The 15,482-nt window shown below is 38.3% G+C and overlaps 1 protein-coding gene and 1 long non-coding RNA gene across 2 annotated transcripts in view; one reads left to right on the forward strand and one right to left on the reverse strand.

Moving 5' to 3' along the window:
- LOC102982445 (uncharacterized) overlaps positions 1-7,913 on the forward strand; it is a 157,924-nt gene extending 150,011 nt beyond the window's left edge. Inside the window, exons 5-6 of the long non-coding RNA XR_003679391.2 lie at positions 792-900; positions 7,559-7,913. This is a non-coding gene — a long non-coding RNA (uncharacterized lncRNA). The remainder of the gene's footprint in view (positions 1-791; positions 901-7,558) is intronic.
- Positions 5,199-13,210, reverse strand: PTGS2 (prostaglandin-endoperoxide synthase 2). The gene is made up of 10 exons (XM_007115297.4): positions 13,010-13,210; positions 11,247-11,363; positions 10,987-11,130; positions 10,153-10,296; positions 9,547-9,728; positions 8,835-8,918; positions 8,478-8,724; positions 7,936-8,222; positions 7,324-7,471; positions 5,199-7,176 (listed from the first exon to the last, which is right to left on the reverse strand). Exons 1-10 carry the CDS (start codon positions 13,059-13,061, stop codon positions 6,767-6,769), a joined length of 1,815 nt encoding a protein of 604 aa, XP_007115359.2. The 5' UTR covers positions 13,062-13,210; the 3' UTR covers positions 5,199-6,766.
- Between the last annotated feature and the right edge of the window lie 2,272 nt (positions 13,211-15,482).

The raw sequence follows: 15,482 nt of genomic DNA on the forward strand, positions 1-15,482 counted from the left end.
ATGCTGCGGAGCAACTAAACCTGTGCACCACAACTACTAAGCCTGCGCTCTAGAGCCCGTGAGCAACAACTACTGAGCTCACATGCTGCAACTACTGAAGCCCACAAGCCTAGAGCCCATGCTCTGCAAGAGAAGCCACTGCAATGAGAAGTCCATGCACCACAAAGAAGAGTAACCCCCACTTGCCACAACTAGAGAAAGCCCAAGCACAGCAACGAAGACCCAAGAGAGCCAAAAATAAATAAATAAATAAATTTATTTTTAAAAAAAAAAGATTAATCCACATGATTTTAGGGGGAGGGTTAGAAAAATTAGGTAGTACCCCACCTTGAGTTATGGAGCTGAGCCTTATAGAAGAAGGCAGACGCTGAGGACTTGTGTGTGTGTGTGTTTTAATTTGTTCTGTTAAGTTGTGTGAGAGAAGTTAAGTGGTTACAACATAGTTACATTTAAATAATGGAACCTCAAAAAAAAAAGAGAGAGAAAGATATCAGTATTCTCCTGATAAGAAGAAAACTGAAAGATGTGATAGTAACTGCATTCAAATATATGAGATTTGCATTTCATCAGCATTCCTTGTTAGCTATTTATTCATATCTCTAAAGGCAAAATAAAAGGAGGTGGTTTGAGCACTGGCAAGTCTCTTGTTAGACAAAGTTTTAAAGTGATGTATCCAGTGACTAAAATATGTAATTGTTTTATTTGGTTATCTTTAGTAAAGTAATAAGGTGATATATTGTAATACCCCTCAAGAAGTGAAAAATGCAAGATAAAAATTTGATGTTTTTCAGCCGGGGAAATATTTGTGAAACCCTCAAAATATTCATAAAGGATTGGTTTTGTTCATTCTGCAACATTGTGATTGAAAGAGCTTTGGAGTTAGACAGATTTGGTCCTTGGGTAAGTAACTCAATAGTTCTAAGTCTCAGGACTTCCCTGGTGGTCCAGTGGTTAAGACTCTAAGTTTCCAGTGCAGGGGGCGTGGGCTGGATCCCTGGTTGGGGAAGTTCTGCATGCCACTAGGTGTGGCAAAAAAAATAAATAAATAAAAGTTCTAAGCCTCAGTTTCCATATTAATAAAATAATTATATTTTCTCCATAGGACTATGATACAAACTAAATTAAATACAATTTACAGAAAAATGATTACTATAATAGATAGCAAATATGAATGGAAAATAAATGTAGACCAAGAAAGCATTGGTGGGAGCCATCATTTAGTCCCAGTGTATTTTTATGTTTTCACTTTTTATTGGGGTATAATTTACATACAGTAAAATGTACACAGTTATGTGTACAATTATAATAAATTTTTAAAGTAGAATATGTCCATGTCACTTATACCATTATCAAGATATAAAGTCATTCCACTACTGCAGAAAGCTGGCTTATTTATGCACTTTTCCAGTTAATCCTTGCCACTCCCTCCTCCCACAGTCTTGATTCTTGATTACTTTCCTTATAGATTTGTTTTGTCTTTCTTAAGAATTTTATATTACTGGAATCACACAGTATGTACTCTTTTGTGACTTTTTTTTCTCCTTATGTAATTGAGATTCATCCATGTTGTTGAATTTATCAGTAGTTCATTACTTTCTATTGTTGAGAAGTATTCCATTGTATGGAGATACACCCATTTATTTATCCATTCTCTTACTGATGGAATTTGAGTTGTTTGCATTTTAAAAATGAGTTTCAGTTTATTATGAATAAAGCAGCCATGGACAGATCATAGGGTATGTTTATGTTTAACGTTATATAAAACTGCCAGATTGGTTTCCAAAGTGACTATATACTTTTATACTCCCATTAGTAATTTATGAGAGTTTCATTTATCCCAGAACAAGGCTTCCTCATGCTACCCCTTTAGAGCTATAGCTACCCATCCCACCATCCCTAATCTGGTAACCACTAATCGATTCTCCATCCCTATACTTTTGTTAGTTCGAAAATGTTACATAGGGACTTCCCTGGTGGCACAGTGGTTAAGAATCTGCCTGCCGATGCAGGGGACACGGGCTTGAGCCCTGGTCCACGAGGATCCCACATGCCACGGAGCAACTAAGCCCGTGGGCCACAACTACTGAGCCTGTACTCTAGAGCCCACGAGCCACAACTACTGAGCCCACGCGTCTAAAGCCCATGCTCCACAACAAGAGAAGCCACTGCAATGAGAAGCCTGCGCACCACAACAAAGAGTAGCCCCCATTTGCCGCAACTAGAGAAAACCCGTGCACAGCAACAAAGACCCAACACAGCCAAAAATAAATAAATTAATTAATTTTTAAAAAAATGTTATATAAATAGACTCAGACAGTAGGTAACTTTTAAAGATTGGCTTTTTTTTCACTCTGCATAATTCCCTTGAGTTCCATCCGAGTTGTTACAAGTATCAATAGTTTTGTTTGTTTGTTTGTTTTGCTATGTAGTTTGCTATGGTATAGATATACCACAGTTTGCCACATTTTGTTTAACCATTAAACTATTATGGGACATTTGGATAATTTCCAGTTTTTTGATTTTTGTGTTACTATGAACAGATTTTTGCATGAATATAGGTCTTATTTTCTGGCATAAATGCCTAAGAGTGCAATGGCTGTGTTGTATGATGCGGAGGCAAAATAATGGCCCTCCAAAGATGTCCATGCCCTAATCCTTAGAATCTGTGAATATGTTGTCTTACATGGCAGAAGGGACGTTTTATATGTGAAATATTAAGGATCTTGAGGAGGGGAGAATTTCCTCAGTTATCTTCATGGGCTCAAAATTATCAAAAGGGCCTTTATGAGAAGGAGGCAAAAAGGTCAGAGTCACAGATGTGAGAAGATGCTACCCTGCTGGCTTTGAAGACAGAGAAAGAGACATGAGCCAAGGAATCGCAGGTGGCCTCTCGAAGCTGGAAAAGGTGAGGAACAGATTCTCCCCTAGAGCTTCCAGAAGAAACGCAGTGCTGCTCACAGCTTGATTTTAACCCATAAGACCTATTCGTACTTCTGACCTCCAGAACTGTAGATAATAAATTTGTGTCGTTTTAAGCTAGTAAGTTTGTGGTCATTTGTTATAGAGTAAATATAAAGCTAATGCATACCATAAATGAATTTTTTTTGTTTTAGAAGAAACTCCCAAACTATTTTCCAGAGTGAACGAGGGTGGGGAATTGTAGTATATGTGACCAGTATAGGCAGGGACAGATCACTAAGACCCTCATAGGATAGGATAAGGAGTTTCAATTTATCCATTGTGGAATAGAAAACCACCAGAAGGTTTCAAAGAAGGGAGGGGCAAAATATGATTTATGTTTGGGACTTCCCTGGTGCTCCACTGGTTAAGACTCCACACGTCCAGTGCAGGGGGCATGGGTTCCATCCCTGGTTGGGGAACTAAGATCCCACATGCTGCACAGTATGGCCAAAAAAAAAGCAACCAAATATGATTTATGTTTGAAAGTGATCACTCTCATTGCTGTAAGGAGAGTGGTTTGGAGTGAGGCAAGAATAGAAGAGGGAACACCAGTCAAGAGATTATTACATCAACTAGGTTGGTTGTCATGGAGTTGGAGGGAAAATGACAGATTTAGGATTTGTGTGTGGGATATAGTCGACAGAATTGCTGCTGGACTGGCTATGGATGTGAAGGAAAGATTATTTTTGCTTGAAAACTAGGAGATAGAGGTGTCTTTAATTTTGGATGATTATTATTTGGAGTATGTGGTGCTGAGAGGGCAGAGATATAAAGTAAGACATTAAATTTATGAATTTGAGTAGAGAAGTTATTAATTGACAGAAGTTGGTTCTGGAGACAAATTTGAGAGTGATTAATTAGTGGTTCAACTTATAAACTTGGATGGGATTAACCTAGAAGAGTTTAGATAAGAGAAAGGGGAATCAAGACACTTCAATTTATAGATACAGTAATGTATGAGAGCTTTAAAAACAAACAACCTGGGACTTCCCTGGTGGCGCAGTGGTTAGCAATCTGCCTGCTAATGCAGGGGACGCGGGTTTGAGCCCTGGTCCAGGAAGATCCCATGCACCGTGGAGCAACTAAGCCCAAGCACCACAACTACTGAGCCTGCGCTCTAGAGCCCGTGAGCCACAATTAGTGAAGCCCGCATGCTTAGAGCCCGTGCTCCGCAAGAAGAGAAGCAAACGCAATGAGAAGCCAGCGCACCGCCAACGAAGAGTAGGCCCCACCGCAACGAAGAGTAGGCCCCGCTCGCTGCAACTAGAGAAAGCCTGCAGCAACGAAGACCCAGAGCACCCAAAAATAAATAAATAAATTTATTTAAAAAACCAAACAATCCTCTGAATAGTAACACTCTGTGAAAGGGAAGAAAGATGAGAGTATGAAACCATGAAGCCAAGAAAAAAAAATCTTTCAGTAAAGAACCTATAGACATTTGTGTTGAATGCTACTAAGTCAAATAATCTGTTTATGGATGAAATTAAGTTGTGCCAGTTAAGTACAGTGGAGAGTAGACCAAGAAATGAGGGAGTCCAAACATGGGCAATGGAATCTGAGTTATAAATGCTAAGGAAGGAAATGAGGAGATAAGAGGTGAAAGATAGTGATGAGGTTTGGTGAATCAATAGGCTCAGTGAAACTGAAGTTAGATGTTAGAGTGTAAGTACTAAAATAAGTGATCTGGAAGTGTTGGGAATAAAGGAAGATGACTGAAATTAAAATTTTGGAAATGGTGCAGTAATTAATGAGATCAAGGTCTGTAAGACCATAGGAACTATGGAAGAAGGCAACACTGGAGTTGAGGATAAGAGAGCCCAGGCAGGATGTTAATATGCAGTCCATGTGGATATTGAAATTACCAAGATGTCAAGAGTAGGGAATGACAGAAGCCAATGAGCCAGGTTTCAATGATTTACCCAACTGAACATAATCTTTCCCTCTTTGAACTTACTGTTAAATTTTGTACCTCCTTAGTAACTCTTATTCTTTGCCTTTTGTATACTTGTTTTTTTTTTTCCTCTTCTAAGACTAGGCAATGAAAACAAGTCTGTGGCTCTCCCCTATATCACAGAGCACACATTTTCTAATACAGTGTTGCCGTGAATGAGAGATTATAGTGACCTTAAGAAGCCTCTGTATGACTGAGGGCAGAACCATTTCATTAAGGGCCAGTCCAGTTTGGAAGAGATAGGAGAATAATAATGCCTTACAGAAATCATCTCATGACAAAGATATACAGCAACAGTCAAAATTTATTTTAGAAGAGATTTTCAGTTCTTAAATAGTACAAAAATAAACAGACATTTGTTTCAACACTTACAGTTTACATAAATTAATTTAATCATACATTTGTCTGAGGCACAAAAACATTCAACACATATTCCAAATTCCCAGATTCAGTCATTCAGATATTAACAAATCAGTTTTTTTAAATCAAGTTAACAGTTTTTTATACAAGCCCTTCTACTATTGACTCTTTCTTAACAATAACATAAAACCTTAAAAGTTCCCCTGAGTTATTTCTCTTTAATGAAATTTTATTTTCTCCCTCTGCCTGAGGCATATTTTTTCAATTATTTACATAAATACTGATGTTATCTGTAATCAGTGCTTGATTTAAAAATATTAAAACCCACAGTTCTTTGCATGGAATGTCCCCCCAGAAAGTTATGGGTGAATGAATTAATGAAATGTCCACAGGGCCTTCAAAAATGTACAAAATTATCAGTCTTATAGCACATCCAGGCTAATGAGACACAACATTCTCTGTGGGCTGGTGTATAGGTAAACCTTAAAGACAAATTCCAACTTTACATCTCAGTATACCAAAGTTGGATTCCTAAATAAATGTATTCACAAATTTTAAGCCAATTATTTATCTTGTATTAATAATTCAGAGGTAATCCCAAAAGATACATTGATTCTGATATAACGCAGAAAAAAAAAATCAATGCAGCCTTAACCCAGTTTATAATAACCATCCTAAGACATAAATAATAGTCTTAAATAAATTAAATTAATATACAGTACCAGAAAATGTCAGCTGACAATGAGATGTGGAAAAGAAGCATTGTCTTCCTGGGAACTATTCAGCAATTTAGTTTTGTTTTTAAGTGAGAATGGACATTCATTAGAATAGGAATAACTTTCTTACTGTTGAGAAGCCCCTACAGTTCTAAGCTATTAGCCTCTATAAGGCTACTTTGGTTTTAAATTATTCACAAAGTTCTCTGCCTTTCACTTAAAATGAGTGTATACCTTCTTGTAAAGGCCTTCTGTAGTAGTCCTGAGCTGAGCTTTTCCTGAAAACCTGCATAAATTCAGGTAAGAATGTATAGAGTCCAAAGAAAGACAAACTCAGACCTTAAAACCAGGAAAACAAAATAGAAGTAAACTAATCAGAAAATGGCTAAAAGATCATAAATGATCACTGAGTAAGTAGTTGCTTCTCACACATCATGGAAGACACCTTGGAAATATCAATAGTGTAGAAAGAAATGTGCAGCATTTTGTCATCTTGTAACAGCATTTAAATGTTCAAACAGCTTTTGTTCTTATTATAAGTTGAAATTCAAGTAAAAAGATGTCACACTCATTTCTCATTGGATTGTACAAAAGAATGAAAACTGTTTTCCCCCTTTAACTTGAAGACATCTTTAAAATCAACATGAAAATCTTCACAAGTATGACCCCTTTCTCCTTAACAGAGATGTTAAGTAACACAAGGAGTTTAACATAAATATTAAATAATTAAGTTAAAAGAAATAGTTCATATAAATAAATAAATAGGATCAATCAGCTTCTACAGTTCAGTTGAACGTTCTTTTAGTAGTACTGTGGGGTTGATATCATCTAGTCCAGAGTGGGAAGAGCTTGCATTAATGGTGACTGTTTTGGTGAGCTGTGGATCTTGAACACTGAATGAGGTAAAAGGACAGCCTTTCACATTATTGCAGATGAGAGACTGAATTGAGGCAGTGTTGATGATTTTAAAACCTACTTCTCCACCAAAAGTGCTAGGCTTCCAGTACTCAGGAGAACATATAGGATTACCCATAAGTCCTTTCAAGGAGAATGGTGCTCCAACTTCTACCATGGTCTCTCCAAAGATGGCGTCTGCTCGAGGCTTTTCTACCAGAAGAGCAGGATACAGCTCCATGGCATCAATGTCACCATAGAGTGCTTCTAACTCCGCAGCCATTTCCTTCTCTCCTGTGAAGGTGACAAGGACAGAGATACAACCAATGTAAAACTTTTACAAAATAAAAAAAGTCTTATCCTTTGCTCAATTTGCTTTCAACTTCTGCTGTTTCCATTTGCCCCTTGACCCTTTGAGGAAGTTTAGAAACTGTTTCTCACCTGTAAGTTCTTCAAATGATTTATAAGGCTTCAGCAGAAAGCGTTTGCGGTACTCATTAAAAGACTGGTATTTCATCTCTCTGCTGTGGTCAATTGAAGCCTTTGATACTTTCTCTACTGCAACTGGAAGATTCCTACCACCAGCAACCTGTTGAAAATGAATTACATTGTAGAACACAATTGAGTTTTAGGCATATTTAAGATTTTTTTTTTTGGCCGTGCCGCACGGCTTTAGTTCCCTGACCAGAGATTGAACCTGGGCCCTTGGCAGTGAGAGTGTGAAGTCCTAACCACTGGACCACCACGGAATTCCCAGATTTCTATTTTAAAAGCATCCCTTGGGTACCAAGTACATCAGACTGATGCCCCAGCTCCCAGCTGAGACTTAAACTGTAAGTTTGGAATATTTATAGAATATTTCTATGATCTAGATTATAATGGTAACATTATATTATAATCGAGATTATATGTTAGGCTTCTTATTTCAAGGAAAGAATATTACTAGCAAATAATTACTCTTTTAGTAAGTTTAAGAAAAATAATTTCTGCGGCAGAAATTCTAGTTACTGACTAGTCCTTTGTTTTGTTTTGTTTTTCAATAATAATGCTTACCCTGCCAGCAATTTGCCTGGTGAATGATTCAACAAACTGCGTGAGGCCGTGTTCCAGTAAGAGGGAGTTGTTATAGATAAATTGCTGATAGTTGTAGTCCTGGCCATCAATCTGAAAGGTGTCAGGCAGAAGGGGATGCCAGTGGTAGAGTGTGTTAAACTCGGCAGCAATACGGTTTTGGTACTGGAATTGTTGGTTAAAAAGCAGCTCTGGGTCAAACTTCAGTTTGAAGTGATAGCCACTCAGGTGCTGTACATAGTCTTCAATCACAATCTTAATAGTTTCTCCTATTGGCACACAAGAAAAATTTAGACCATGAATTCCTTCTCACAAATGTTCAAGCAACCGAAATGCAATTGTTAATTTGCCATCCCTTCACTTTCTATATTTTCTTTTTTACCATCAAAAGCTCAAGAATTGAATGAATATGGAGCACGTGATTTTACTTGTACTACATTCCCCCAGAATTACTGAAAACCTAGCAAAGTTAGTTTTCTCTGGGGAAGAGTGTTTTATTTAAATGATTTGCTCTTCTTGCTTACCTATCAGTATTAGCCTACTCGTCTGGAACAACCGCTCATCGTCCCATTCTGGATGCTCATGTTTAAGCACATCACACACCCTGTTATGTTCCCGCAGCCAAATTGTGGCGTACATCATCAGACCAGGCACCAGACCAAAGACTTCCTGCCCCACAGCAAACCGCAGGTGTTCAGGAACATGAGGGGGGTAGATCATCTCGACCTGAGTATCTTTGACGGTGGGAGGATACATTTCACCACCAATTATCTAAAAAATAACAGTAACAAAAGAGGTAAGAAACAAATTTTAATCATTAGAGATTTTGAACATAGGTGGGTGGTGAGTCAATTAATTCTTAATATTTAAATGCAACAAACCTGATATTTCATTTTTCCATCCTTGAAAAGGCGCAGTTTATGCTGTCTCTCCAAAGATTCACCATAAACATGATTTAAGTCCACCTAGAAGATTATGGAAAATTTTTAATTTGTTGCTGTTGTTTATTCTTATGTAAAGTGTCTATGATGTATTTATCACTAAATAACTTGATGATTTAGTTTGCTTTAATTAAAATTTTTCAATAACACATTTTTCACAGCCACAAAATAATAAATTAACTTGTTTATCCACTGAAGCTAGTAAAACCTACAAACCTAAATGTCTCCTAAATATGTCACCTATTAGTGTCTCATATGGAGCTTATATCATAAGTTTCACTATAATTATACGGTATTTCTTTTAAAAAGCAGCAGAAAATGTTTGATATAAAATTCTTATCAATAACTTGAAGCTATGTCACTGAAATCCAAGAGATAATAATGCTGCAAAAATCTCACCTTATAGTATTTAAGGCAGCATAATCAGGGTACAAACGTTTTTGAAGACAACCTTTTGCAGTGCCAATATTTTAAACTAAAAATATAAGAGCCAAACTACAAATAATAATCTGTATATATGTATGTAAGTATGTGTGTATGTGTGTTTGTTTTTGTATTTTTACCAAACCAGTGAATTAAAATGGAAACTCCATTAAGGTTTTTATAGATAGAACTATGATTTGCTACTAATTTTGATTTAACTCTGTCTTACCCCATGGCTCTGTCCCGTGGTGAAAGCTGGTCCTCGCTTATGATCTGTCTTGAAAAATTGATGGGTGAAGTGCTGGGCAAAGAACGCAAACATCATATTTGTGCCCTGGGGATCAGGGATGAACTTTCTTCTTAGAAGTACTTTTTCCACAACTTCTTTTGAATCAGGAAGCTCTTTCCTTCCTGAAAAATGAGAAAGCCAAGATAAGAATCCATCTATATATTCAAGGAAGCAGAGAGTGACTGTCAATTAACCAGGGTCTTTTTCACTTACAGGAGAAGTACAACTTTGAACAGGATCATAATATAAATGGAAGTTCTAAAATACAGGCGAACAACTTCTTATTGAATATTTTAATCTATTTTGTTTAGTATTAATTCAGTTTTAATGATAGAATTTGAAAACAGCATGACATTATACCAAAATGCCCATTCACTTTCATGGAGTAGTTTACATGGACTCACACTTTCAAAAAATCTCCAGAGATATCCATAAGGAAAAAACGGCTTTATTAACAAATAAATCATGATTTATGGTCAAATTTTCTAGGTAGCAATTCAATCCCAGTTACAGTTAATACACCTCTAACTGCTTCCTCTCACTCACCTTTCACACCCATGGGTGTTGGGCAGTCATCAGGCACAGGAGGAAGAACTCTGGTGTAATAGGACAGGTTAGAAAAGGCTTCCCAGCTTTTATAGCCATAGTGCACATTATAAGTTGGTGGGCTGTCAATCAGATGTGATCTCGCTGAAATTTGAGGGGGAAAAAAACCTGTTATTTGTTCCCACATGCAAGGCAAATCAGTGTTCATTTTTATTGTAAAATGTGCAAAGTGGCACTAGAGTGAATTTAATTCCAACAAAGATACTCTATTTTAAAACAGTTATACTTTAAAGCCTAACTGCCACTGGTACTCAAAAAAGAGGAAAGAATGATTCATTAAAATGCATCTTTGATAACGTATATATACTTTACAGAAAACACTATGGTTCAGCCATCTTGATTTTTCAAATAACCATCCACTTAACTGCTCAAGAGGCCTATGAGGAATGTCTGGGCTTGACACTCACTTTAGAAATAAAGGTATTTTCTTGCTGACTCCAATCCAAATTATCCATTTATTTTAACGGGTGCAATTCTGTGGCCCATGGGCATTCAGTAAACAGCTAGACCACACTTCCTTCACAAATTGTCAAGCACAGTGAAGGTTAGAAGAGGTATACAGGTATGCAGGATTTCAAGTAGAATTCTGACTGTGAGACAGAACTTTATAAACTTGAAGGGATTCAGGTGTCAATATTTTTGGCCATTAAGACAGAAGGCAAACTAAAATGGTATATTTAAATATGTTTTGGATTAAGTTTAAAAATCTAAAGTTTTATAAAGTACATTTTTCTTTGAGGCTGCTGAAAGCCCTAGAAAGTGATTTGTACTTACATATCAACACATATCTCATAATCATATTCTGCAGGAAGGGAATGTTATTGACAATGTTCCAGACTCCCTTGAAGTGTGTAAGTATGTAGTGCACTGTGTCTGGAGTGGGTTTCAGGAATAATTTTATTCTTGTCAGAAATTCAGCTGCAAGGAGAAAAAAAAGAGAGAAATTAACGGGACCTCATTATAAGACACAATTCTGTAAAATGATAACTGTACATATCCGCATTCCAAATGAGGCCACCCAAAAACAAACTTACGTGTGGTACAGTTTTCACCGTAGAAGCCTGTTCGGGTACAGTCACATTTATACTGGTCAAATCCTACGCTCATACATACACCTCGATTCTGGCATGGACTGGAACAGCAAGGATTTGCTACAATAAAGTAAAGACAATGAGATTGGTATATATATGTCATATATATGACATAATATGTATAAAATAGATAACTAATAAGAACCTGCTATATTGCACAGGGAACTCCACTTCGCTGTACAGTAAAAATTAACACAACATTGTAAAACAACTATACCCGAATTTAAAAAAAGGAAAGTAAAGACAGTGAATAAGGCATTCTTCAGTGTCTTAATCTTGACTTAAACATTTAATTGTTTACTTACTATGAGTCAACTTCATGATAAAAAAGTTCAAGAAATATACAGGTAGTCATGGGAAAACAATTTTTTTTTTTGCTTGCCTCACAGAATGGTTATAATGTAGAAATACCAACTTCCTATTCTAAATAAAGGTAACAGAATATTCTACTAGACATATTGGTGGGATGTTGCTAAGCTTTTCTTCATAACTTTTTAGATGTTCAAATTAGCCTTTTTAAGAGGCTCAAAGAAGTAGGACTTCCAAAATTAAAGTGAATAGATCTAGTATATTAATCAAAATTTAAGTTTTTTGTTTGTTTTCTTGTTGTTTTTGTCAGAACTCAAAGCTGTTGAAAGATCTGGACGAAGAACATTCCAAGTTGAGAGGAAAACTAGTGCAAAGGCCCTGAGGCATGTTTGAGAGAGTGTGGCAGAAGCAAAGCTAGGAGGAGAGGTGGAAGGCAAGTTCAGAAAAGGCAAAGGCAGGGCTTCCCTGGTGGCGTAGTGGTTGAGAGTCCGCCTGCCGATGCAGGGGACACGGGTTCGTGCCCCGGTCCGGGAAGATCCCACATGCTGCGGAGCGACTAGGCCCGTGAGCCATGGCTGCTGAGCCTGCGCGTCCGGAGTCTGCGCTCTGCAACGGTAGAGGCCACAACAGTGAGAGGCCCGCGTACCGCAAAAAAAAAAAAAAAAAGGCAAAGGCAGATCATGTGGGTCTTATGGGAATTAGGGTTTTATTCCACGTGTCAAGGGAAATCATTGAATAGTTTACAGTATTAAAGTGGCATGACTTAATTTACATTAAACAAACAAACAAAAAAAAAAACAGGGAATTCCCTGGCGGTCCAATGGTTAAGACTCTGCTCTCACTGCTGAGGGCCTGGGTTCCATCCCTGGTCAAGAAACTAAGATCCCGCAAGCCGCGGAGTGCGGCCAAAAAAAAGAAAAAGCAGAGAAAATTTCAAAGTAAAAACAGCTTCGTTTTTAAACATTTTGCTTACCTGAAAAAACAATCTGGACTTCCCTGGGGCAGGAAAGCACTAACTAGGGTATTTAACACAATTATTTCCATTCAATAACAGTAGGTACTATTAAAAAAAAAAAACATATCGCATATATTGATCAGATTCTGTCTTATGACAACCTGCAAATTAGTATCACTATTCCTATTTAGCAGATGAGAAAAGTGAGACTCGGACGGGTTAAGTAAGTGACCCATGACGATCAGAGCTGATGGCAAAGCTGAGCTGTCCGTCCAGTTTATTTGGACTCGAGTGGTCCAGCCTCTTTGCAAAGTCATACAGCCTCTGTCTTCCGAGGGTATTCAGAATACCTAGAGTTCCCTGGAGAGGTCAGAGCGGAAACTCGGCCCGGGTGCACGGAGCCGCGGAGTCGCAGGTGCCGGGCCCCCAGGTACTCACTCACCTGCACCACAGAGTGCCAGGGCGGCGCAGAGCAGCAGCGCGCGGGCGAGCATCTCGGCTGCGGGAGGGGCGCGGGACCGGCGGAGGCGTTGCGCTGTGTGGTTCCCGCCTGTCCAGCTGGAGGAGGCGCGGTGCAGAGCTCCTGAGCGTCCTCTGACGGTCGCTGCGAGTCGTTTGACAACTGAAAGCTAACGGAGAGGACCTTCCTTTTATGCGTGAAAACAGCCCACGTGACGGCATGACTGTTTCTTTCCGCCTTTCCTTCTCCCCCCTCCAAAACTTTTCCTTCCTCTCTCCACTTAAATAATTGCGTAAGACCCGGGGTAGGATTTTTTTACCCACGCAAACTGGAAAATCGGAAACCTGGGAGGTTGCGCTCGGCTTCCCCAAGGTGGGTGCAAAGCGGATCGCCCCCTCCCCACTTCGATCTTCCTGAGCCCCTCCCTGGGGTTCTCCGCCCCCGGCGCCGGGCTTCGCGCCAGATTCCTTTCCTTCTATCGGGTCTTTGACCCAGGCTTCCAAGACCCGGTACCGAGGCAGATCTTCTTGCGGGGGAAGGGCGGCCCCTGGGCTTCCTTTCCCGGAATCAAAGGGGCCTGGAGGTTCCGGAGCGCAGGGAATCCCCTTGCGCGCCCCCGCCCCCTGGTCTGGTCCCTAGGCTTTGGGGGGCCGAAGAAGACACAGTCTGGACAGACTGGGGAGAGTGGGCCCAAAAAAGGCTGACATGTTTTACTCATGTCGTGTATTTCAGACGTGTCATGATTTCACTGACCACTCATCCTCGTGTAGATTCAGCACACACATACATACATTTGAATTTTTTTTAGATTTTTACTTGACCTAATGAAATGTGATAGCTATAGTCAGAGTACATATCTGTAGCTTCTCTTTATAGCTGAGTTGTTTTTAATATAGGAAATGCTGTTCTCCATGCCACCACCCCGACGTTGCTTCTTGGAGAGGGGAAATAAAGGTAAATTCCTCTCCTCAATACCGATCCTGAGTGCTTATCCTGTAAATAGTCAATCTGGGATCGAAGGGTCACCGCTATAAACTTTCCTCTCCGATGGACCAGGGAAGCGGAGGTGACCAGGATCTGCAAGGATGCTAAACGTCCAAAACTTCTGCTTTAATGCATTTCTTTCTCTGCCGCGTGGTTTCCAGTGTTTGGGTCGCCAGCCCTTCAGAGGAGATACAAATAAAAGGAAGTAGATTTTTAAAGTTTGCTTTTTTGTCTTTTCTGCCTACTTTTCCAGGATGATGAGTTGTGACAAAGGATTAAAATACATTACGTTTACTTTTCAATTGTCTGGGCTTATTAGGGCCAATTTTCTATTCTCATTTTGGAAGGTAATTTGATGAGAAATTTGGATGGAATGGATGTAAAAGAAGGATGATTTTGACGATTTTGAATTTCATCATCCTTTGCTTTTGTTTAACATCTATCTTTTGGTGGTCGTTGGGAGGGTGTGTGAAGGTAAAATGCTAAAGAAAAAAAAGAGAAAAGAAAAAAAAAGTAGCAGCGTTGTAGAGCCTTTCAAAAAAGACACTGGATTTTTTTTAAAAAGTATTTTGCTTCATGTACACATTATCTGATTCTACATGAGACACAAATGTCTAAAATTCCATCTCACCCAGGAAGCCTTTCTCCTCTAGACATATTTAATCATTCCATTTGTGACACTCCCATTTATTGTACTGAGTCTTACATGAAATTTCAACTAAGAGCATAGATTTAAAAAAATAATTTCTTTTAATAATTCCAATTTTCTGTTTCATTTTAAGTGAGTAGGATGTATCTACTCAAAGTTTAAGTTGATATTTAAGACTACTAATTTGAGCTTGGTTAGATGCGAAGGAAGAATTCATACTCTGAATTCTTAAGTATACTAAAATTTTATATTGTAATCCTGAATTCATTTTGAAGTCATCATCATCATTGTCCTCATCAGAGCTTAATTGTATACCTACTATGTATATAAGTATATATACCTACTGTGTATATAAGTGTGTTCTGTTGTTTGCAGAGAGGCTGAATTCAAAGGTGAGAACAAAACAGCATAGAGAATAATCACATTTAGACTACTTGGAACTTAAAGAAATTGAACTCCATTTCATAGTGGAAATTCAATTAAAAAACATCTCTTTGGTTAAAGTACTTGGTTTAATCTGTAACTTCTATAGCACAATAGAGTAGAGAGAGTTGCATGTACCTATGCAGTCAGAAAATAGTTCAAGGAGAAAATGACATTTTAAGGATGGGTGCAGTTTAGAAAGGAAGTCCAATTATGGGCTTCAGGAAAAACAATAGTGATTTATTAATTTTGACAAGTCTGAGACAATAAAATAAAATGGAAAGTATATTTGGGGATGCTGGTCATGGGGGAATATTAAATGTCCCAAACCAAATCAAAATGGCTAAACCTGTCTTATGTAGAAAAGTAATATGATTATTATGCTATATGTCACACCAT

Source organism: Physeter macrocephalus, chromosome 4 (genome assembly GCF_002837175.3).
Source record: "Physeter macrocephalus isolate SW-GA chromosome 4, ASM283717v5, whole genome shotgun sequence".
Classification (NCBI taxonomy): domain Eukaryota; kingdom Metazoa; phylum Chordata; class Mammalia; order Artiodactyla; family Physeteridae; genus Physeter; species Physeter macrocephalus.